The 26371-nt window shown below is 35.7% G+C and overlaps 1 protein-coding gene across 5 annotated transcripts in view; it reads right to left on the bottom strand.

Moving 5' to 3' along the window:
* Ssh2 (slingshot protein phosphatase 2) overlaps positions 1 to 26371 on the bottom strand; it is a 246545-nt gene that overhangs the window by 135698 nt on the left and 84476 nt on the right. For all 5 annotated transcript variants that reach the window (XM_010642219.1, XM_010642223.1, XM_010642220.1 and 2 more), the window contains one exon: positions 20087 to 20130. In XM_010642219.1, the coding sequence (XP_010640521.1) occupies positions 20087 to 20130 (44 nt within the window). The remainder of the gene's footprint in view (positions 1 to 20086; positions 20131 to 26371) is intronic.

The following is a 26371-nucleotide window of genomic DNA, read 5'->3' as shown; positions in this document are numbered from 1 at the left end:
AGGATTTTTTTTCTAATACTGAAGATTGAACCTAAGGCCTTCATAATACACAGTCCTTTTAGTCCTTTTTAAGAAACTTTTAAAACTCCCTCCCCTCAATTCCCTCCTCCTTCCCGCATCTCTTAGAACCATTCATCTATCTATCTATCTATCTATCTATCTATCTATCTATCTATCTATCTATCTATCTAATCTATCTGAATATATAGATATATAGGCATATATTTGTAGAATATGATGATTACATTCCTGATTCCCTGTAGGGACTTGGTGCATATGCACAATACTAAACACACACACACACACAACCACTTTAAAAAACCAGATTTCTCTCCCCTCCCTCCAACTCTCAGTTCCCTTTCCATATGACAAAGATCCATTTCACAATTTTCAATTGTCTGTATTTATTTTGCACTTTATTTATATATTGAGTTTCTCATATAAGAGAAACCATGAGATATTCAAGCCTGTGTGCCTAATTTACTTCACTTAAAATTAACATCTCATGGTGCATCCATTTTCCTACAAATGATTCAAGTTTATCCTTGTTTATGGCAGAAGAGTACACCATTGTGTAAAAATACCACATTTTCTTTATCCATTCATCTCTTGATGGGACATATAGGCTGTTTTCAAGATTTAGCTATTATGAATACAAACATGGGTAGGCATGTTATCACTGTAATTTAATGTCTTTAATTCTTTGGGGAAGATACCTAGAAGGGAAAGAGGTGGGTCAGAGTGAATTCTGACTATTTTTTTACTCTTTTTGGTACCAGGGATTCGAACTCTGGTCCTTGCACTTGTGAGGCAGGTGGTGGAACCACTGAGCTAAATCCCCGGCCCGAATTTTGACTTTTTTGAGAAATCTTCATACTGATTTCCATAGTGGTTGTACCAGTTCACACTCCCACTAACAATGAAGTAGGGTTCCTTTTTTACCTGTATCCTCTCCATGATTTGTTGTTATTTGATTTCTTGATGATAGCCATTCTTTCTGGAGTAAGATGGAACCTCTTGTTTTAATTTGCATTTCTTAAGTGGCCAGAAATGCTGATTTTTTTTTCCATGTATTTATTGGCCATTTATATTTATCCATCTGAGAAGTGTCTATTCATTTCAGGTGCCCATCTTTTGATTAGGTCTTTAAATTTGAAATGTCTAATATTTTTGAGTTCTTTATATATTCTAAATATCAGTCCTTTGTATGATGAGCAGCTGGCAAATTTTTTTTCTATTCTGTATGTTGTATCTTCACTTGGTTAGTGGTTTCCTTTGCTGTGCAGAAGCTTTTCATTTGATATGATCCCATTTATTGATTCCTGGTATTATTTCTTGTGCAACTTTGCTTTGGCTCAGAAAGTCTTTGCCTATACCTATGTATTCAAGAGTTTTGCCTATTTTATCTTCCAGTAGATTAAATTTTCCTGTTTTGAAATTTAGATCTTTTATACATTTTGAATTTAGTTTAGGGTATGGTGAGATATATGCGTTTAAGTTCAATTTTCAGCATGTGGATACACAGTTTTCCCAGTACCATTTGTTAGAGGCTATATTTCCCCCAGCAAAAGGATTTAGCCTCTTTGTCAAGATAAGATGGCTAAATTTGCCTTGAGTCATTTTTGCTTCCTCTAGTCTGTGTGTGTGTGTGTGTGTGTGTGTGTGTGTGTGTGTGTTTAATCACTGCAGTCTTGTAAAATAACTTGAAGTCTGGGATTATTATTTCCTCTGCCTTGTCCTTTTGTGCCCAGAATTGCTTTTGCAATTCCAGATTTCTTTAGGACTGATTCCTCTAGTTCTATGAGGAATGCTATTGGTATTTTGATTGGGATTGCATTACATCTGGGTATCACTTTTGGAAGTGTGATTATTTTGAAAATAGTGGTTCTGCCTATCCAGCAACATTCATTTTCTGATATCCCCTTCTATCTCCTTTTTCAGAGTAGTATAGTTTTCACTGTATTTTCCTTGGTTATGTTAATTCCTAAATATTTCATTTTTCTTGATGCTATCATGAAAGATACTGCTTTCCTAGTTTTTCTGTTGGGGAATTTCTTATCAGTGTGGAGGAATGCTATTGATTTTGAGGCTGACTTTGTATCCTGCTATGCTAATGATTTTGGCTATTAATTCTAGGAGTTTTTGGATGAAGTTTTTAGGGTCTTCTATGTAGAGGATCATGTCACCTGAAAATAATGATAAACTTTTTAATTTCCTATCCATATCCCTTTTCTTTCTCTTGCCTAATTGCTCTGGCTAATGTTTCAAAAACTATAACACAAATGGTGATAGCAGACATCATTGTCTTGTTCCTGGTTTATAGGGAAATCCTTCAGCATCTCTCCGTTTAATATGATGTTGGTCACTGGTTTGTCAGAGATGGCGTTTATCAAATTGAGATAAAGTCTTCCTATACCTATTTTCTCAAGGGGCTTTATCATGAATGGATATTGTATTTTGTCAAAAGCTATTTTTGCATCAATTGAGATGATCATGTGGTTTTTGTTCTTGCTTCTATTTATGTAGCATATTACATTTATTAATTTGTCAATGTTGAACCATCCCTGAATTCTGAATGAATATTACATGGCCATGGTGTATGATCTTTCTGATGATTTGTGGCAATTCTGTCAGTATCTTATAAATAATTTTTACATCTATGTTCATTTGAGGGGGGTACCAGGGATTGAACTCCAGTCCTTGTGCTTGTGAGGCAGGCAGCAGAACCACTGAGCTAAATCCCTGGCCCTATGTTCATTAAAGATATTGGCCAGTGTTCTCTCTTTTGGTTGGGTCCTTGTCTGGTTTTGGAATCAGGATAATGCTTGCTTCCAGGAGTGATTTTGGGAGTATAGCTTACTTTTTTATTTCATTAGAAAGTTTGAGGAGGATTGCCAGTAGATCTCTAAAATTCCTGAAGAATTTTCCAGTGACTCTATTAGGATCTGGGTTTTCTGCAGTCGGTAGTCTAAACACATACACACACACACACACACACACACACACACACACACACACACACTATTACTTCTTTGATTTCATTGACTGATATTGGAATTTTCAAGATTTTTACATCTTTTGGTTTGGCTTTGGTAGTTCATATGTATCTGAGAATCTATCAATTACTTCTGAATTTTCCATTTTGTTAGAGTACAGTTTCTCAAAGATGTTTCCAATGACCTTCCGGATTTCAGAGCAATCTGTTTTGATTTTGCCTCTGTCTTTTCCTTTCTCATTTTGGTAGGATTGGCTAAGGGTTTTTCTATTTTGTTTATTCCTTTAAAGAATCAATTCAATTCATTGTTATTTTTTTAGTCTCAATTTCATTAATTTCTGCTACAATGTTTATAATTTCCTTCCTCATACTAGCTTTGGAGTTGGACTGTTCTTATTTTTCTAGGACACTGAAATGCATCATTAGGTTATTTGCGATTCCTCTGTTTTTCTGATGTGGGCCTTCACTACTATAGATGCCCCTCTTAGGACGGCTTTCACTGTGTCTCATAGGTCCCTGTATGTCATAATGGCTAGTAGCTAGTATGTGATCTATATTGAAGAAAGTTCTGTGTAATGTGAGAAGAATGTATATTCTGTTGTAGTTGGGTGAAATTATCTGTGCTTATCTTTTAAATTCATTTGTTGGAAGGTTTGGTTCAACTCTTTGTTCATTTTTTTTGTCTAGTTGGTCTATTTGTGTCTATGGGACACCGAAGTTCCCCATTACAATTGTATTGGTGTTTATCTGATTTTTCATGTCCTTTAGTGTTTGTTCTATGAAGTTGCATGTGCTAATAATTGGTGCGTATATGTTTAAAATTGCTATCTCTTCCTGTTGAATTGTTCTCTTAAGCAATATGTAGTTATGATCAGTTTTGACTTGAAATCCACTTTCTCTGAAATTAGGATAGCTACTTCTTTTTTCCAGTTTCCTTTTGCATGGAATATTGTTTCCATCCTTTGACTTTTAATTTGTAAATTTCTGTTTGAATCAAATATGTTTCTTATATACTGTATATTGTTGGGTTTTGTTTCTTGATCCATTCTGCCTATCTGTATTTTCTAATTGGGGATTGAGACCATTCATATTGAGAGCTATTACTGAAAGGTATTGACTTATTCCTCTTATTGCTTTATTTTCTTGTTACTGATTTCCTTATTTTTTTACCCTGCTGCTTACCTAGTCATTGTGTAAGGTGTATTCATTCTTTTTGATTTATTGGCATTGTTGATTTCATTGTCTCTTTCTAGAATGTCCTTGAGAATGTTCTGCAATGCTGGTTTGGTGGTGATGAATTTCTTGGGGTACCCCTTTTCACAGAAATACCATGTCAATTTTGAGTTTTACAGTATACATAAATTGGAATTGGAAGTAATCTTTTATGGCTTGAAACACCTCTTTCAAAGTGCTTCTGGCTTTTAAAGTTTATGTTGAGAAATCTGTTGTAATTCTAATGGGTTTATCTTTATATGTGATCTGTTGCCTTTCTCTAACAACTTTTAGGATTTTGTTCTTGTGATGAATTTTTATACCTAGAGTATAATATGCCATAGAGAGGCTCTTTTTTGGTTGTGGCTATTTGGGGTTCTATATTCCTCACTTATGTGTATGTTTAATTCTTTCCCTATGTTTGGAAAGTTTTCTGCCATTATTTTTCTGTGAATAGGTTTTAAATGCCACTTGTGTTGTCTTTTGGTTTTTCATTTATTCAATTACTCTTCTTTGAGTCATCTAGCAGCTACTGGATGCATTTTTTCATGTTCTCTTGTTGCTTTTAAGGTGTCTGAGCAGTTGATCTTTGAAGTCACCATTGTCTTCTAGTTCTAAAATTTGTTCTTGCACTGGTTGCTTCTGTTGCCTATACTTTCAATATAATTTTTAATTTTGTGGATTTCTGATTAAAAACTTTTCATAGACTTTTGGCTAAACTGGAGGGCCATGTTTTGTATTGTTCTCTTTAGCTCAGCTAGCTTTTTATTAGTGTCTTCCAAAAGGTCCTGGATCATTTTGGTTTTTGCTTTCATAATTTGTTTAGTTATATCTTCTGTCATACTGCTGAATAGAATACCTCTTTAATCTATTTTCTAACCTCCTCTATTATGCTTTCAAGTAACCGGGTGTGTGGGTAATGTTATTCTCCCCCTTGAAGCCAATGAAGCCCTTTGGATTGGCTTCAAGGGAATTGGCAGTTTTGGGAGGCATTTTGTTGGCTTGTCTTCTAATGTTTCTATTTTTTGTTTTCTTTTGTGTTGAGGTTTGTAGATGTTTAAGGTATAAAGACTTTGTTGCTAGCATTAGAGAACTCTCTTTAGCAACGTACTCTGGGCATGGCTAACTACAGTCCTGTGCCTTAGCACCAAGATCCAATCAAGTCAGTTAATTTGAGAAAGGAGGTTGTAGTATAATTGGCCTAACCTCAAGTTCTCTGGAAAGGTACTCTAGAATTGTTAATGTAGCAAAGGTAATCTGTGTTTTCCCTTACAGAAAAAAACCATTAATAGCAACAATCATGCAACTATTGGTTTTGTTAGTATCATCCAAGACAAACTAGATATTAACATACCATAAGAACCAATTACGTATCACACTTAACCATAGAGGAGAAATTCACAATTATGGCATAAACATTAATACAACCCAGTTACTGACTTACAGCTAACTTGTATTAAACATTTCAGCTATTTCTCTGCTAATGATAGAAAAGAATTCAACTGTAATTTTAAACAGTTAACTATCTAAAGATTAATAAAGCTTTAGAGTTAAACTGTTAATGTTATAGGGTGTTAGGAATGCAGGAATGCAATTAGAAAAATTTGAAAACTTAGTCTTCAGTGGCACCTTGGATGATTAACTTAATTATTTCTACAATTCTGGTCGCAAACCAAGTTGGATGAGAACTGAATCAAATTCAATGGTTAGGTTCAATGTTGATCTTATGGGGAAATCTGATTTAGTTCTTGCCCAATTTGGTTTGTGCCTAGAACTGTGGAGAGAATTAAGTTCATGAACCAAGGTACCACTGTATCTGATATGAGAAAGGAGGAGAGAGAAGTTGGACAAAAGATCCTATTGGGGAGTAGAAGGATATTTATAGGATTAGGTAAAGCTAATGGAAAAAAACTGACATGAAATAGAAGACAAAAGAAAAAAAGGGAGAAAAAAAAGAAATTATATGGGGAGTAAAAATAAAAAGTTTAAAGGGAGAAAAATTAAAAGGGAGAAGAGGAAAAAGAAAGAAAAACTTAAAAAAGACAAGAGATAAGGAGCAAGGACAAAGGAAAAAGGAAAAGTCCCCAAACCTCAATAATTTGGTGTAGAAAGAGGAAAAGAAGAAAAAGAGAAAAGTAAGGGGGCTTGAATTACACACACACAAAAAAGGAAAGAAATTTCTCTGTGATTTTGAATGGGTGGTTTTTATCTGGGATCTATAATTTTGGGGCAATTTTCAAGTGAAGACATGTCTCTGCTCATGCTGGTAGAGGAAGAAGGCATTCAGACCCTCTGTCCATGCTGCATGCAGGTATCAGCAGGAAGTCCAGAATAAGGCAAGGGCACCAATGCTGAGACTTTCAATTCCACAGCAACTCCTGTTAGGCCTGACCTCTGGCTGTGAAGGTGTGGTCTATATTCTTTAGCTCAAGCCCCCGAGGGGGTCTTTTTCTAGTATGCCCTCTAACCTCAGCTGTTTTCCCAAGGCTGTCTCTCACCCAGGCACTAGGAACATCACACTGGGAGCTGTGAACTGAAGCCATCCCAAAGCTCTGAGTCCTGGGTTCAAATAATCAACCTTTCCCTGGAATGATATCTGACCAAGCACTCTTGAGGGATATGGTAGGCACTTGGACTGAAGACACCCCCACAAGGGAGCAAAATCCCATGCTCTCCCTGCACCGCACAGCACCTGCCAGTCTGTTCTGCCACTGTAATTTTCTTTGAGGCCCCCTGGAAGCCCCAGCTTTCTTTGTTTCTATAGGTTTGGTCTTTCTTTCCTGTGAGCCATGAGCTGGGAGCCAGAGAGAAAGTACAGACTACCCCTTTCCCTTTTCTCTGTCTGTGTTCTTCATCGTCAATTTCTCTGTAGGTTTTAATTTTTCTGTCAGTTCCTGCTTGGTTCTAGGATCTACTTCTCTCTTTACTTTCTTCCTCAAGTTTTTATTTTCCAGTGTATGGATTCCAAATCAAGGCTGAGTTGTTACTCACTACTCTGATATTTTTCTGGAAGTCCTCTAAGAGACTTTTGGTGTAATTTTTTTTTGGGGGGGGTGTCTTTTATGTAGAGGATCATGTCATCTGCAAATAATGATGATTTGATTTTCTTCCTTTCCTATACATATCCCTTTATTTTTCTTGCCTAGTTGCTCTTGCAAATGTTTTGAGTACTATGTTGAACAGGAGTAGTGATAGTGGACAACCTTGTCTTGTTCCTTATTTTAGAGGGAAAGCTTTCAGTTTTCCCCCATTAAATATGTTGGCAGTAGGTTTGTCACAAACTGTTTTTATCAGATTGAGATAAGGTCTTTCTATAACTTTCTTCAGTGTTTGGTATCAGGATAATGCTAGCTTACAGGAATGACTTTGGTAATACTCCCTACCTTTTTTTGGGGGCGGTATTAGGATTGAACTCAGGACCTTGTGCTTGCAAGGCAGGCAGCAGAACCACTGAGCTAAAGCCCCAGCCTCTTTCCTTTCAATTTCACCAAAAAACTTGAGGTATACTGGTGTTAGAGCCTCTGTAAAGTTTTTTTGTTTTAGAATTCAGCACAGTGAACCTATCCAGATTTAGGCTTTTCTTAGTTGGTAGGTTTTTAAAAAATTATTATTACTCCTTCAATTTCATTGCCTGTTACTGGATTATTCAGGGTTTTTAAATCTTAGTTCAGCTTTGGTAATTCAAATGTATCTAGGAATCTATCCATTTTTGAATTCTTCAATTTATTGGCTTTTAGGTTTGGGAAGTAGTTGTAAATAATCTTTGATTTTGGCAGTCTCCACTTTGATTTCACCTTTTCATTTCTAACTGCAGTGACTTGGGTCTTTTCCCTCCTTTTTGGGGTTACATTGTCTAAGCATTTATCCAGTTTGTTTATTCATTTGAAGAAACAACTCTTTGATTCACTGATATTTTTTGGTATTTTTTTGTTTCAATTTCATTATTTCTTGCTCTGATCTTTTTTTTTTTTTCAGCTTTAATTGAGTTTATTGGTACATTTTAGGGATACAGTACAGTTACATTCATTGTTGGGATCTTGTACCTCTACATGACAAGTCTTGATTCTCATTTTTTCCCCTTACCCCTGCCCTCCCTTCACCCCCTCCTCCCCTTCCCATCTACAAACACTTTATTTTCATCTTTTCATTATCTCACATTTTTTTCTTTTCCCTTATTACCCTTCCCCTACCCATCCCACCTTCCCTACACCTTTAGCTCCTTTCTTCCCATTTCTAAATGTCAGTAATCTTATTAGGATCTTATGTATTATTGGAGATTATTCACACCAGGGAAACTATTCAGTATTTACACATGTGTGACTTATTGATATTTATAATTTTCTTTGTTGCACTAGCTTTGGGTTTGGATTTTGAGATGCATTGGTAGGTAATTTATTTGGGTTTGTTCTGTTTTTTTTAATGTGGGTATATAAACTTCTGTCTTAGGACTGCTTCATCATGTCCCTAAAGTTCTGAAAAGTTGTACTGGTATTATCATTTAGTTCTAGGAACTGTCTTTTTCTTTTTACTGTAACTTATTTTTTGAGTATAATATTTAGTTTCTATGCCTTTGTATAATTTGTTTTCCTTTGTCACTTATTTCTCGTTTCTTTGTGCTATGATTTAATAATGTTCATGGTACAATTTCAACTTTTTAACATTTAGTTAAGCTTGCTTTATTGGCTAGTATGTGTTCTATTTTTGGAGAAAGTTCCATGTGCTGCTAAAATAATGCATATTCTGCTGTTGGGTGGAACTCTGTAGATATCTATTAATATCATTTGTTCAAAGGTTTTATTTATTCAAGCATGATATTTCTTTGTTGTTTTTTTGTCTAATTAATCCATTTGTGATAGCTGGGTACTCATAATTGTGTTTATATTTATCTGGTCTTTTATGTCCAGTAGTACCTGTTTTATGAAGTTGGCTGCTCCACTGTTTAGTGCATATTTGTTAATAATTGTTATCTCTTTCTTTTGGATTATTTCCTTAGCCAATATGTAGTTGACATTCTTTGTCTGTTTTGGTCAGTTTTACCAAAGTAGATTTACTTTGTCTGAATATAGAATAGTTACACCTGCTTTTTTGGGGTGGGAGTTTCTTGTAGCATGAAATGCTGTTTTTCATCCTCTTAGTCTTAAATCACTTTTTGAGTTAAATGTATACATTTGGGTTCTTGTATACATATACTGTTGGATTTTTTTCTTGATCCATTCTGCCTGTCAGTGCCTTTTGATTGGGAAATTGAGACCATTCAGATTGACAGTTATTACTGACATAAATTGACTTATTCCTGTCATTTTCTCTTTTTCTTGTTGCTGATTTCCTATTTTTTCTTGCTACTTAACTGCTCAACTAAACTGGTATATTCATTCTAGTAGACCCTTTATCATTTTTACCTTTACTGTCTCTTTCTAAGCTAGCCTTCAGAATTTTTTGTAGTGCTGGTTTGGTGGTCATGAATTTATTTAGGTGCTCTTTATCATGAAAATATTTTATCTCCATCAATTTGGAAAGATAGTTTTGCATGATATATCAGCCTGGGTTAGAAATTGTTTTCTTTTAGAGCTTGAAACACTTCACTCCAAGCTCTCCTAGACTTTAAGGTATGTGTTGAGAAGTCTAATAATTTTAATGGGTTTATCTTTATAAGTGATTTGTTGCTTTTCTTTAACCATTTTAAAGATTCTGTCCTTGTGTTGGACTTCAGGGATTTTGACTATGATATGTCATGAAGAGGTTCTTTTCTGATTGTCGCTATTTGGGGTTCTATGTACTTCATTTATCTTATGTTAAATTATTTTCATTTATTTGGGAAGTTTTCTGCTATTATTTCAGTAAACAGGCATTTTTAATGCCATTTGTGCTGTCTTCTTATTTTCCACTAATTCTGACTATTCTTACAATAGTCTTCTTTGCATCATCTAAGAGCTCTAGGATATGTTTTTCATAATAGCTTTTTTTTTTTTTTTTTTTGGTACCGGGGATTGAACTCCAGACCTTGCATTTGCGAGGCAGGCAGTGGAACCCCTGAGACAAATCCCTGGCCCTACGTTCGCTTGCTTTTAAGGTCACTGGCTTATGAACATTCAAACTGCAAACTTTCACAGATAGGAATGGACCTCATATTTAGTTCTTTTATACTTTACATTGCATATCTGTGTCAAAGATGTATAAGACTCCCTTTGTGAGATTTATGAATGAATTTGACTTATAAACATTCACCTGGAATGGAATTCATTCCTAAGTCATGGACTTACTGTACCTCTTATTAACTGTTCACTGACAACAATCCTGTCTTTCAGTTTTGTTTTGTTTTTTTTGTGTGTGTGTGTGCCAGAGATTGAACTCAAGCCCTTGCACTTGTGAGGCAGGCGGCAGAACCACTGAGTCAAATCCCTGGCCCCTGTCTTTTGGTTTTGACGCTCTGTCTCATATTGGTCACTTCTGGTGTCCATATTTTCAGTAGAATTTTTAATATTCAGAATACATATTTAGAGCATTTTCATGAACTCTAATTCTTTTTTATGCCGGGGATTCTTGTTTTGCATCATTTTGTTTAGCTCTCCTAGCTTTTTGGTAGTGTCTTCTGTAAACTCGCTGATCATTATGTTTATTTGGCCCAGTATTTTTTTTTTTTTACTTATATCTTTTGTAAGCTTGCCAAATGTCATATTGATCTGTTTTGTTATCTTCCCTGATATCATTTTGAATAATTCTGGTGCATGTCCTTTGGTTTATTTGTCTTCAATGTCCCATGGATTAGTTTTGGGAGAGCTGGGAGTTTTGGGAGGCATTTTGTTGGCTTGTCTTACATTTCTATTTTTTATTTGTTTTTGTGTTAAAGCTTTGGGTTGACTTTAGTAAAATGTTCTGTTTCTAATATGGAGACCTCTTTAGTTAACGTCTATTTTTTCAGTGGTGTCCTCTGGGTGTGATTAACTATTGGTCTTTGCCTTTGTCCCAGGATCCAACTACCTCTATTTACTTGGGATATGAGGTTGCACCATATTTGGCCCAGTATCCTGTTCTCCAGGAATTGGTGGCAGTATTATTAATGATCATAAGGGATCACAAGAAAACCAATTAACATCAATAGCTATGTGCCTTGGCTATAATAATAAAATCAACATCAATTACAGCATCAAATACAAAATAAGTTTGACAAACCCTATGGACCAATAATATACCACCCTTAACCACAGAAAGTTCTATAGTTATAGTATGAACACTAAGACAAGCCTAGTATTGACCTACAGTAAATATTTACTAAATGGAACAACTTTACCTCTACTAACAATAGGACAGTATTCAACAGCAATAGGATAAAATTAGCAAGCTATCTAGAGATTCATAAAGCTTAGTAGTTACACTAATAAAGATAGTGGGGGCTGGGCGTGGTGATACACTGCTGTAATCCCAGTACTGGGGAGGCTGAGGCAGGAGGATCACTGTGAGTTTGAGACCAGCATGGGCTACATAGTGAGTTCCAGGTCAGTCTCAACTACATAGTGAGACCCTGTCTCAAAAAAAAAAAAGATAGTGGGGAACCAGAAAATGAAAAAAGCAAAATGTGAGAAATCAGTCAATGGAATATGAGAAATAGAAGAAAAAAGTGAGATGGGGAATACCATTGAGAGTAAAAGAAAATTAATAGTGTTCAAGAATATTTCTGTAGCACGAAAGAACAAATGAAGAAATAAGATAAACAGAGAGCAAAATACAGGAAAATAAAAGAAAGATAAGAAGAAAGAGCAATAAAAGGTGAGAGGGGAAAAGAGAAAAACAACCAAAAGAGGGAAAAGAGGGAAAAATTCCCACCCTCAAAAAACTCAATGAAGAAAAGATAAAATTAACACAAAAGAGAAAAACAAACAAACAAAAATTAGTCAAGTATATTAAATTTGCTCACTTGAGGGAAATAGTGCTAAGGATTAAATGATGGCTTTTTGTTTGCCAGGCAAGCACTCAAACACTGAGCTACACCTCCAGCCCCAACTTTATTAATTTTTAAAAGATCACTGCATCTATTTCCTAGAGGAAAGTTAAGATTCTAATCAGGGGGGGAGCTTAGGGGGAGAGTAAAGTTAGTAAGGATGAGGAATTCCTTGGTTCTCACTTAAAGTTAATTATTACTTAATGACTTAAAATACTTTAAAAATTAAGTTAATTCAAGTTTAATTGGGAAAATAATTTTTGAAGAGTAATATATAATTTCTGTTTAGTACTGCTCCTAGTAATGGGAGAGAAAGTTTAGCTGAAAAGAAAGGATTATACTCTCTTCCCTTCTGTATGCAGTTTACAAGAATCTGTAGTCATTAAGTTGTATTGCTGAGAGGGTTTTGTTACTAATAAATAATTAGCAGTGACAGGTATTTAACATTTTATCAGTATTTGGATTGTATAATGTTGGAAAGTAACTGTACCATAATTTAGTTTGGCAAGGTCAAGAGTTGAAGGGATATCGATCTTTCTTTTCCTTTGCTTATATCATGAACATTTGGGGTAAAATAAAATTATTTATCTGTCTTTAAAAGAAATACCTAATTTTATTATGGTTGAGATAATCAGATTTGCCTTTCAAACTGTATTGTGAGGTATGCCTTTCATAGCCACTAGACACAGAATATGCCAGATAAATAAAAAATAAAGAAGGTCTGTGAATACAATCTTTAAAAACAAAAAGTACTTCATTGAAATGAAAATTCTTACTGCTTTCAAGTAGCTAGGAAAAGAATCTTTAAAAAATATGCACTCACCATCTCAGAAGGGCTATTCTGTACAGGTAGCAGTACTCAAGAGGGTTGGGGGACAGTTTACCTCCCCCTGGTGGTCACATGTAAACATTTACAAGGAGCAGATTTCTATTTGGACATGAACAGTAACCACTAAGGTAGACAGCACAGTCAAGCTGCAAAAAGGCTAACAGCAAGAGACAGACATTTTCAGAGTAGTCAATTAGACACAATACATGGAGAATTCTACTTTAGGGGGCCACATACATACACTCTCTCAATATAGATATATAGCTATAAATATGTAGATACAGATAAGATATATCCTGTTAGAAGTGCTGAAATAAATATTTGGCTTCTCCATGAAATGTTAACACTATCATTCTCTTAAAACAGAAAAGAGGTCATGGAGCATCTTACCATCAGGTAGTTTAGGAAAAAGAAGTTCTCTGTACTATATATCAGCAACTTTTCTGTAAGTATGAGATGGCTTTAAGATTTATAAAGATTTTTTTGGGGGGGGAACCGGGGATTGAACTCAGGTCCTTGCGCTTGCAAGGCAGGCCACCACACTGCTGAGCTAAATCCCCAGCCCGAGATTTATAAAGATTAAGATTAAATTATCAACTCATATTACAGCAGTCTGAACTTCCCTCTAACAAAGTCTCTCTGTGTAGTTTAGGCTGGGCTTGAATTCACCATGTACCCAGGCTGGCCTTGGCGATATTCTCATGGCATACTCATGGCAATCTTCCTGCCTCAGTCTCCCAAGTTCTGGGTTTACAGGCATGTACCAACATACACAGCTCTTCTCTTTTTAAATTTAGGTAAAATACTAATATCCTTTAGGTTAATATATTATCCAACTAGAACATAGATTGTGGGAGAAGTACGGTTGTTTTCTTGTCATAGCCGAAACGTGGGCAATATATTTTACTGTTATAATATTGAAAACCACAGAAAAATTCTGTCTCCAAATAGGCTGAAATTAAATGAAGATGAAGTCTTATCTCACAAGTAAAAACAGATGAGGCAAATACAAGATAAAGAAAAGATGATGGGGTACCAGAGATAGACATATGGGGGAAAGATTCAGCTACAAATTGAATCAATTAGTACTACAGTGCCATTATGAAACTACCTCATATACAAGTACGTGCTCTGATTCTATGTTGTTTTTGTTTGGTAGTGGTAGGAACTGAACCCAGGATTTTGCTCATAATGCTGCTCTGCTACTGAGCTACATCCTGAGCTCGTTAGTTTTTTTTTTTTTTTTTGGCTGTTTTGGTACTGGGGATCAAACTTGGGCCCTTGCACTTGTGAGGCAGGTGGCAGAACCACTGAGCCAAATCCCTGGCCCTGAGCTCCTTATGTTTTGACTGTGTTCAAACTCCTTTTTTGTTGCCCTGTGTTCCACATGTCCAAAGGTTATCTCTTCATATATCTTCACATAAGAGTTCTTTTCAACTATATTATTTCTAGAAAAGATATCAATATTCTTCTATTTTTATTCATTCAATAAGCATTTACTGGGTGCCAACTAAATGCTAGTTGCTGTGGATACAGAGATAAAACACAGGCCCTGTCTTCATGTTGCTCTCAGATGGGGACTGGCCATTTGCCTAAATTACTGAAATATCTTCCTGAATAGTTTTCCTGCCTCCTCTCATACTGTATGAGACTGCTAGACTTTGTTTTTGATAACCATTGCATTCTTCTATACAAGGATCTATCAAGTCAAAATGCCACTGCTTTTAAGATATAGATAATTACTTTCTTACTGTCCCTAAAATACATCAGCACCTATTTCCAGACTTCTGAGGATATCCTTCTATTCTTTTCACCCTTACATGCTTGTAATGCTCATCTTATCTTTTATTCTCCTATCTAAATCCCATTCATTCAAGAACCAATGTTTCCAAGATTTTCTGAGAAACCTCTGTCCCACACTATACTCTATTTTCCTTCTACTACAAATTTTGTTTTCATGGCTTTATTTACAGTACATTGGGAAAAAGATCAAGTCTTTAAAGATGTACAATTTTTCAGCATATGGTGAGTTCTTTATGTTTATTAAAGACCAGAGAGGAAGATGCTTTGTTTTTTGAACTAGGGATCAAACTCAGGTCCTTGCTCTTGCAAGGCAGGCGCAGGGCCACTGAGCTAAATCCCTGGCCCAGGAAGACACTCATTTTAAAAACATGAAAACATTTCTTTGCTCTTGGAAAATTAAAAAAAAAGTAGCATATTTTATGTACTGAGTTGAGAAGGAAAATGTAATAATTGTCCTGAATGGCTTATGTACCCATTTGTCCTTTTTAAAAGGACAATTTCCCTAGATCACTGACACTATATTATTCAATACTGTAAGTTGTTGGCTGAAAGACAACCTCCTAATGGTCATTATTTATGTCATACAATTCTTACCTTGGAGATAGTACACAGAGGAAAAGAATTCTATTATAATTAAAATATTTACTTGCTCAATTAAAAGCTCAAAGTACTTTGTTTTCTGTCATTATTATTCAACTTAAAAAAGTATTGAGATTGCAAAGATGTATTTTAGTAGCATATTAGGTTGACCCATATGAGATAGCTGTTTATAGGTCAAAATGGTTGAACACAGACATTTTATATGGTTTAGTTTAATAGTACCTTCCTGGCCATTCCCCAGTCAGTAAAATGGGTTATCATACAAGAAAAGCTGTGAGTTCATAAATATGAAAATAGATACTGTCATTCACTTTTCTTACAATTATCTGCTTACCAAAAAGCTAATAATATACAACTTGATGTTGTATAGTCATAATTTTATGCTTATTCTTCTAGAAAGAAAAATCACTGCCAGAATTGAAATGTCACAAAAGGGAGCTAGTATGGCATGTATTGTTTTTTAATTACAGTAAAATGTATATAACATAAAATTTAACATTTTGACCATTTTTAAATAGTGACTCAGTGGCATATGTATATTCACAACACTGTGTAGCCATCACCACCATCTATTTCAGAACTTTTTCATCTTCCAAAACTGAATTTCATACCCTTTAAACAACTTCCTACTCTTCTCTCCTACCTCTATGCCCTGGTAATTATTATTCTACTTTTTGTCTTTGTAAGTTTGATTACCCTAAGTAGCTCATGTAAGTAGAATTATATAATATTTATTATTAGCATGATATCTTTAAGGTTTCACCATGTTGTAGCATGTCAGAATTTCCTTCCCTTTTTTGCTCACACTCCAACTCCAAAAACATTGAGTTTCTCCACTCCCAATCACTTTCCTTCACATCCGAACCACCCCTCAGGAACCTACAGGATACAGTAAATACAAGCTTTTATATGGCCACATCTTTCTGCACAGCCAAACCTCAGACTGGAGGCCAGGTCCATCAAAGACTATCTCCCAGTTCTTCTCTTGACGCTCAGTCTTATGAAGATAACTTTGCTAACAAATTGGTCTTAATTAAAGATTTAAACCTCAGGTCCCAACAGCACAAGTGGACAGAACCCTTCCTGGTCATCTATAGCACCCTGACATCTGTCTACCTATAAGACCTTCTCCAGTGGGTACATCACTTGCAGGTAAAGCTGTGTCCTGCTGAGAAATGGCCTTACCCTTCCCTGTGGAAATCACGAGTAATCTCCCCTATGGCTATCCTGAATTCTGGAAGACACTTAAATCCCCTGCCTCTACCCATCCTGCCACTTCACCCACTTCCCTTATTCAGCTGGCCTTGGTCTTTCGTGGTTTCAGGGCTCTCTTAAAAAATATCTATTTATCTATTTATCTATCTATCTATTAAAGATTGATGGAACACCCTCTGTTTCTACCATGCATTCTCCTGTGGATTTTCCTAATAATCCTGTCATGCTTCAAACCAATTGTCTTCTGCCTTAGGGATGGAATCATTTTATGTTTGCCCTCACGGTAACTAGGTTTCCTTCCTCCTCCCTGCACGCTTTTGTCTGGCTAGCCCTTTTGTTCTTTTTGCTGTACCCCATAGCTGTACCCCTGCCCTTCTCCTGATGGCCCCTAATTATCTCTATAGGATCCTACAGCTAACTCACTCCCTGCTAAACTCATTCCATCCTTCTTTAGACAAAAACTTCTGTCTCTGTATCTCCATGTCTGCAGCCATTTATGCGGCCACTCCAGTCCCTCCCCAGGTCTGGATCTTTACTAACCTCACATACTATCCCCAGTATGAGATAAAAGGCCCACTCCTACTCTTAAACAAAAAGTCCTTGACCAACTTCTCCACCAATAAAATGACCCCCCAAAAAACAAAAAACAAACAAACAAAAACAAAAAAACCCTCAGACAGGATGTGCAGCCTGACTCCTTCAGTTCTATATCACTAACCTCTCCTTATATGAGGGGGCTCAACAAAGCCCAAACTTGGCTCCTAACTACTGATACTAGTCTGACCTTCTAAGCGCCCGTCTGCATTCAGTGTAATCTGTCCTGTGGTATACCACTAGGACACCTACCCCTCCCCCCACCATTGATGTAACTGTGTTACTGTTACTGGCTCCAGCCAGCCATGCCAATTACCAAGTCACTCAGGATTCCCCATTCATTCAGCCTGGCCACTTTTCCGGCCTTCCTAAGGTTACAACAACATCACTGCTCAATAAACAGTCAGATTTTTGTAGCAGCTGTCATTTCCCATGCATGACTGTGCATCCATGGACCTCTTGTCACCAATCTCCCATTTGCTCAGAATGCCTCCCCTTGCCTACCTTTAACCACTCCTAACAATGGCTTTTAATAGATACCAAAAGATTCCTCTTCCAATGGGAGGACAGAGCAGTAAATGACAGCAACATCCCCCATTTGGTGTTCTTCCAACCTCTGATGGGAGCTGCCCTGTTAGGTATTCTGGGAATTTGAGAATATGAAAACAAAAAGCTCTCACACCTATTTAGCATCCACAACCATTCTGATTACCCAGCCAAGGTGTTTTTGTTTTCCTTTGTGGGAATTCCACTTATTTATGCCGACCCACTAACTGGGCTGGCACTTGCACACTGACACACCTCAGCTCCCAAACAGACATTACTCCAGGGGAATCAAATCAGAGCCTTCCTGTCACCATTAGAGCCCTGATCTAACATGCAGGAGCCTAATAATGGTACACCTGCTTATTGGTCTGGGTATTGTCACTGCCACAGGGACAGAAATAGCAGGTCTAGCCATCTCCCTGACCTATTATGATACTCTTTCCAAAGATCTCTCTGATAGCTTCAAGGAAATAACTCCATTCTTACCTTACAGAACCAGCTAGACTCCCTGGCAATAGTAGCCCTCCAAAATCATAGGGACCTAGATCTTCTCACAGCTGAAAAAGGCAGCCTATGTATCTTCCTAGGAGAAGAATGTTGCTTTTGTATCAGTTAGAGTACAAGATGCAGCAAAAAAGCTAAATGACAAGGCTGCAGAAATTGGACAATGAATGACCAGTATCAGGAACTGGGCCCCATGGCTCCTTCTATTAACTGGGCCTATTATCTGTATTCTCCTCTTCCTCCTCTTTGGACCATGCCTCCTCAGGGTTCTTTCACAATTCCTACAAAATCAAGTTCAGGCTATCACCAATTAGTCAATGCAACAAATCCTTGCTCTGATCACCTCCTTGTACCTTCCCATCCCAAAGAACTCTCTCCTGCTTGTGAGGCAGGTGGTGGAACCACTGAGCTAAATCCCCAGCCTGGAAACTTTTTTACATTCTAATGTGACTAAGGATATGATGTCTGTGGTAAAATTTTTATTGAATTTGTACTTTTTTAGCCCAAAGCAAAACAAGGAAAATCTGCTGTCAGATCTTCCCTAACACAGTGAGAAATGAAGCTTTCAATCAAAATTTATGTGATAACTAAGACAAGAAAAATATTACTAGTAACTTCAGTTACTGATGAAAAGAGCTATTTTTGAAGTTATAGTCTACAAAAGAAAGGTGTACTGTTTATCAACAAATACCTGATAATTAATCATTAAGGAAGTATTACCTTTAGCCAACTTTTTACAATGAGAAAGCTTACTGTATCCATTCTCTGTATCATTCAGATGGGTCATCAATGAGTTTAGAGGATACAAGTTTGGTTAACATTTAAATGATCGTCTAGAATTTACCATGGATCTTTCTTGGACAGAGTTGCTTTTAAAAACCATGTAAATTAGACAACAGAAATTTGTGTTTTTGCATTTCTGGTTTTGGGGATTGAACCTAGGGCTTTGTGCATGCTAACCAAGTTCTCTAGAGCTGCACATTTGCCACAGAAGTGTTATTTTACACTTCCTAGAGTTTTCTCATAATGTTTTTATTAGTAGAGGTTATTGATAACTCTAATAACAAACCCACTATTCTGTCAAGGAAGTGTGTAGGTGGTGGTGGGGTGTCCCTGGTGTCCCTGTATTTTAAAAGATTGAGTAGGTTATTCAGTATACCCTTTGTATAAGTATAAAGTGAAATACTTAAATCTGTAAGATTTGCCAAAATCTATAAAAATATGAGAACTGTAAATATAAAACTGAAGGCTGAAATGTTCTTCAGTTGACATGCTACCAAAAAGTAAGGACAACTTATTTGTTTATCACCCAAGGTAGTTCCTTAGAAATTGGTGAAAATTGAGTCAAAATTGGTTTTTCTGCATCTTTTTTTGGGGGGGTGCTAAGGATTGAACTCAAGGTTTTTCTTTTCCCTAGAAATACAAAACAAAGTTTATTGTTTCTCAGAAGACTAGCTAGGTACAGTTCATGTCCTAACCTAGGACCTTAAACATGCTAAAGAAGCATTCTACCGAGTCTGCATCCTTTTTAAAAAAACAATCTAACATTTTAAAGGTTTCTAAACCAGGCACTGGATTATTTTCTTTCTTTTTTTTTTCCAGTACTGGGGCCACTGAGCTACATCCCTGGCCCTCTTTGCTTTTGGTGCCAGGACTCAAACCTGGGACCTTGCACCTACAAGGCAGGAGGCAGCACCAGTGAGTTAAATCCCCAGCCCCAGCAGTCTCATTTTTGAAAGAACAATGAAGCATCTTGGAAAATCAGGATTAAGCTAATCTGACAAGACTGAAAAAGATTTCAAGAAAAACCAGTAAATATAAAGGCACTATAGGATATAATGAAAAGATATACCTTCTGGGCTGTGACCGGCATTCCTCTTCCCCACTGTCTGCCTCCTGTATAGAGAGAAAATGAAAATTAAATTAAATTAATTAAAATGAAAATGAAAATTATACTGAAGTCTCATATCACAATATTATTAGTGGAATTTTACTAAGCTTTAGATGTGGGAATATCTCATTCATATTGTTATGCATTTAAAAGAAAGTCTCTTCATAAAAGGTGATTTCTACAAACCCAGGAGGTCGATAACAATAAAATTTATTCCTAGAGGAAACAAGAGCAACAACAATTCACATAGATTTCATTGATAACAAAGTGCTACTCATTGAAACAATCACTTCTGAAAACTAACTGAACACATTATGCTACTTCAACTTTAACATGAGTGGGAATTCTGAGTACCACTAACAAATCTCATCAAGATGCCCTAGGAGGCCAATCCCCAAAGAACAATCTAAACAATGAGCACCACTTCTGTCTCCTCTGACCAAATCACCAACATCATCAACATAATGATTATCACTTACTGAGTACTTACAACATGCCAAGCAGTGTGTACAGCACTTTAAGTACATTATCCTACTTATTCTACATAAACTTGGAGGGTAGATGATATGTACCATATGTTTGACTTGAATATACACATAATAAAGAACAAATCAATGTAAAAATAAAACATTGAATTACACTTTAAGTACAATTTTTCTTTTCCTCCTTCCCTTACTCTGTTTCCCAGTCACCAAGAGGTGGGTAGCTTTCCTCTGCCATATTGCTCTGCTTTACAACAGGCCCTTAATATTGGAGCCAGCCAACTATGGACTGAAATCTCTAAATCCATGAGCCAAAATAAAAATTTCCTCGTTTAAATTGATTTTTCTCAGGTATTTTGTAATAGCAACATAAAGTTAACACAGTCTAAGTGAAGGTGGCGCCTGTCCTTGCTACACAGTACTACCATAGATCAGCTGTCAATTTTTATGCCAGTACCATACTATCTCAATGTTTGTACTTTACAGAAAGTTTTGAAATATAAATCCCTTAAGTGTTTTTCTTTTTCAAGCTTGCTTCATCTCTAGTAAGATTACTGATCTTCATGTGTACTTTTTCTGATATTAATATAGCTACTCTAGACTTATGTTCATTGATTGAAAACATATTTCAAAATTTCTTTATATCTTTAAAGAATGTCTCTTGTAGACAAAATATAATTGGATCGTATTTCACCTTATCCACTGTGACAATATTTGCCTTTTAATTTTAGTGTTTCTTCTATAACTTCTAATGTCATTACTGATATAGTTGGATTTGAGTCTACTATGCCACTATTATTTTCAGTTTGCCTCTTGTATTTTTATTTTTCTGTTCTTCTACTGGCTTCTTTTGTATTACTTCTTAGAATTTCATTTTAATTTACCTATTGGTTTGCATTATTTTTATTCCCTCATTAAAAAATTACGCATCTATATTCTTACTATATTACTCAGTTTTGATCATTTGGGGACTTTTAAAATTTGTACTATACTATGTATTACCTTCCCAATGTGCTTTTAAAAAAACTAAACATTATACTAACAAAATTAATCCACTTATTACCTATAATTTTTTACTAAAGAATTTTTACTGGAGAATCCATAGATTCTATTTATATGAATGTATCAAAGATTATTCTTTCTCTTTAGATAGTGAAGTTGGGCATTCTTTCATATGTTTATGGGCTACAACAAGTTTCATACATTTGCTCTCATTCCTAAAATGAGCATACCAAAAGAAAGAGATTTTCAATTGATTTCAGCTCTTTGGTGGATTTTTCTATTAATGAAAATTATGATGGCAGTAAAGAAGTGAAAACCATTAATACCACTGATGCTTCCTTACAGGGCACAAACAGCCCAAACCATTTATGTGTACAGGGGTGAACTAACATTTGCTAAGTGCCATTACAAGTCAAGTACTTTGTATGTTACTTTATTTAATGTATACTGCAACCCTATGGAATCTAGACAAATCTAAAGTGATAAAGTCAGCATTTAAACCAAGGAAGTCTCCCTAGCCACTATAACTGCCTCTACACTAAAAATCTGATTGTATATTCTAAGTTGGAAGGTGGGCGAGAGCTGAAGAAGAAAGCATATCTTTTCATAATAAAATAATATCCTTCTCACATTTTCTCTCTGACTTCACAGGTAAATGTTTTGCTAAAAATAAATAAATAAAATGTAGGTTTTGCTTAAAAAAAAGTGCTGAAAGAGTGGGAACAAATAAGTGTTTCTAACACAAGATACCTAAATACAGTAACCTTTTTCTTAATGTTTCAATAGTCAGGCAAATGAATAATTTGCTTCCCTTTCAATTTACATGGAACAATAAACATAAGGGGGAGGAAGAGTGAGGAAGCACTTTATATATCAAGGTATTTACTGGTATTAGGGTAGAGTGGATTTAAAAAAATGAAGAAAATGTTTAAGTTTATTTCATTAGAATTCAATGTCAGAAATGCAAAGATACAACAATGCTTATTCAGTGAAAATATCAGGTAGTAGAGTTATCTTGAATGTTCAAATGATAGCTGAAGAATGCTTACAATTCTAACAAGTGCAGACACAAGGTATAAACACCTACTTTTTTAAATAACTTCACACATTGTTACTGAAAATGCCAAAGAGTTAGCTTTTCACAATATTAGAAATTACCAGGAGAAAAAAATGTAGGGTTAGCTTTTAGTTTCTTAGTGAATGCAATAATTTCTGATATGTATTATTAGTCATGAATTAAATGACTAAAAACATTTCGTTGACTTTCCTATAGTCTCATTTCCATAGTGCTATTGTTAAATATTTTTTATTTAAAGTGTGTAGTATTTATTAATTTGACCAAGAAATAATATCATTTGACATCCTAGATGCACATTTAACTTTAAGATGTTTAGGAACCATTGAGTATTAATTGGAAGATTGATGAACTATTATTTTTTAATTTTTAAAAATTTTTACTTACATTTTATTTGCTAGAATTAGGTAACATGTCCATACCCAGCACAATCAATAGGAAAGCAAAAAGTAACTTAGAACAATCATAATTCTTTCCTTGTAGCTAGGAATAAAACAATGGTTGCTAGCAAATAAGTGGGAAATTGCTGCCACAGGGTAGCCAAAATCATTTGCCACAGCTCCATGATGAACTATTATTAATCTGCTTAATACCTGAGCATAAGTAGGTTACTAAGTACAAGATTCGCTTGGAGATAACTGGCTGTGCATTTTCAGTTAGTGAGGATTATATGCTAGTTACATTTCAGCATTAGCAGAATATAAGAATTGTTTTTATTGCTCAGGAGGGAATCTAAGACTAAGATCTGGAAGTAATAACTTAGGCTTTCTTTTTACTTTAAAGGATCATTCACTTTCTCTCATTTATATAGCCATCATTCATTGTTCACTAACTGACTATCATGTTTTAGTGCTACATACCAGGGATTAAATGTAAATAAAACTTCTTATCCTTGGATAGTTCACATGGCAATGGATAGTTCCATAAACAGAAATTGTAATGATATGCCGTTTAGGATATAGCAGAAATGTGCAAAATGCTATAGAAGAAACAGGAGGAAACTGGGGTTGGGAAATGCTTCACAGGAGTTAATTTTTAGGCTGAGCTTGAACTAGTGGGTTTTTGTGAGATGGAAAGTAAAAGGAAGAGTATGCATTTCAGGCAGAAGGCTACTGCAAGGGGCAGAAATGCTAGTGCGAGAGTTTGATAAATTGGGGAACAGTGAGTAGTTGTGGATTGCTGGAGCAAAGGTAGAGATTTTAGCTTGTTATGGTGAAGCTATCAAGCAATACTGCTGTTATAACTCTATAACAGGTATTGTGAGAAAACAGTTCGATAGGAAAGATAGCTGTAAATTAACCATTAAGTAGATATCAGATTATCCACCAGTCATTTCTGCTGTTGGAAATAAATAATCAGATGGTCTTTTGTCTTTTCTAAGAGGAGGTATGAGCTTCTAACCCACAAAAGATAGTGTTGTGCTTCTGGCTTTTTTTTTTTTTTTTTTTTAGATAGACTCTTACTATGTTTCAGGCCAGCCTTAACTTGCTGTGTAGCCTAGGGTAGCCTTGAAACTGTGGCCCTTCCTCATCCTCCCAAGTGCTGGGACTACAGGCATGCTGCTTCTGAAAATGAGCAGATATAAAACACAAAAATAATTTTGTTTTTGCAAACAAAAGTTAAGGCACCTTTCCTAACACTTTGCTGACTGTAAGAGAAGGCTTAGATCTGCTCCTAGAAACAAAGAAGATGAAGATGGAACCTGTTGATTGGGTTATCCATTGTTTTATAACAAATTACTACTTCATTATAGTTTATGATTTTGTGGGCCAGGAATTCAAGCAGTGATTAGCTGAGGAATTGATTCTTTAGTCTTATTTGGTATTGCCAAAAGTAATTCAATGCTATTCAGGTGCTAACAAATGTGCTAGTATGGAGGATCCAAGGAGCTTCTATTCATGTCTGTTGTCTTAACCTGGACGGTTGAAAAGCTGAGATCAACTGGAAATGTCAAATGGAATGATAAATTTGATCTCTAATATGACTTGTGCCTCCTCAAAATATGGTGGTAGCCTTAGAGTTGGTCTTCTTGCATAGTGGCTCAGGCTAGACTTGGAAATGTCATAACATAATTTCTCTCATATTCTATTGATGTACTGAAGGCCAGCCCAGATTCCATAGGAGAGGAATTAGATTCCACTTCTCAGAGGAAGAAATAGCAAAGAATTCACCAAACCAGTGACTATCTGATTAAAAATATACAGGTAAGATGAATAGGAAACAAAAAAGGCAGTTAAGGAAACAGAATTTTCTAAAGGCTAGGTGCCTAGAGATATTCAGAAAAGTAAAGGAGCTGACTCTCAGGTCCCTGGAAGGTATGCCAAAAGGCCACAGGAATAATTTTATAAATTAATGTTTATTAGCAAGCTCTCATTCAGATACTAAGGATGAGAAAGGACCTGCAAGTGTGGCAGTAGAACCATAATATTGTCAAGGGCCATACTGAGTAACCTGGGCACATCACATGAGCTTTGTAAATGACAACAAAGCTTGGAAAAACAACATCAAGTTGCAGATGGAAGCACACATCTATAACCCTAGCATTCTGGGGGGCTGCAGAAGGAGATCAGGCTCAGCCTGGGTAATATGGCAATTTAGTAAGACCCTGTTTCAAAATAAAAAATAAAAAAAGGGCTGGGGATAAAGCTCAGTGTGAAGGCTCTGGGTTTAATCTCTAGTGCTGCCAAAAGAAAAAAGTCTAATTTAGATTCAAGATTTATAGTATTGGGTAGGATCAGGCACTAAAATAGATTCAACCTAATCATATTTTATAAAGACATAACATACATTAAAGTAAAAATAAGGAAGTAAGAATATCATGCAATACTTAAAATTAAAGTCATTCATATCACGCTCCCATTATGACAAGGTTTATGAACAAACTTTCTTGTCTATAATCTTAAGCATTAGAACACCTCTATGAGATACCAGGTATTTCTCAAATGTTTCCTTTAAACTCTTTTAAAATGCAAATATATATACATCACAATTGGGATGGTCAATGAACTACTTCCTCACTGATGAGAAAGTCAGCTTGATTAGAATTTTGCCAAAGGAGGTGTGATTCTAAAAAAATAGAAAGCCCATGATCAATAGCTTATTTAAGAGATGCCATAGTCCTCCTGCAATCCTAGTTATTTGGGATACAGAGGTAGAAGAATCAAAAGCTGACCTAGGCAACTTAGAGAAACCCTGTCTGAAAATAAATTTTAAAAAGGATGAGGAGTAGTTCAATGCTAGAGTATCCGCCTGGCATATGTGAGGCCTTGGGTTCAATCCCTAGTACTGCCGAAAAACAAAACTACAGTCTAGTTAGTGCCCGATTAAAAAAAAAACCCTGAGTAGAGAATGTGGGGCTATTATGGATATCTTTTGTCTATGATATTTATTCTACTTAAAGTTATTTTATGTGTGCAACTTAACCTATTCACTTAAAATAATTTCTATTTAGTTGTTATACTGTCTTTTCTATTACCAGAGATCTAAATCCTTGATTTGAAAAGGCAAGAAATCTAATTGGATTCTGAACCTGGCGGATCTAATAGGCAAGCAATAAGGAAACTTCACAAGTTACTGGTTCTTACTTTTGGTTTCTTTTCAGAACTTTTTTAGTAACCAAAAAACTCCATGTCTCTTATAGAATCAAAAAAGACTCAGAAGAGCCAAAGCAATCCTGAGCAAAAAAAA

Source organism: Fukomys damarensis, unplaced genomic scaffold (genome assembly GCF_012274545.1).
Source record: "Fukomys damarensis isolate Sample0158 unplaced genomic scaffold, DMR_v1.0_HiC HiC_scaffold_13, whole genome shotgun sequence".
NCBI lineage: Eukaryota > Metazoa > Chordata > Mammalia > Rodentia > Bathyergidae > Fukomys > Fukomys damarensis.
Note: the sequence above shows the minus strand (reverse complement) of the source record. Positions and strands in the feature narration are given on the sequence as shown.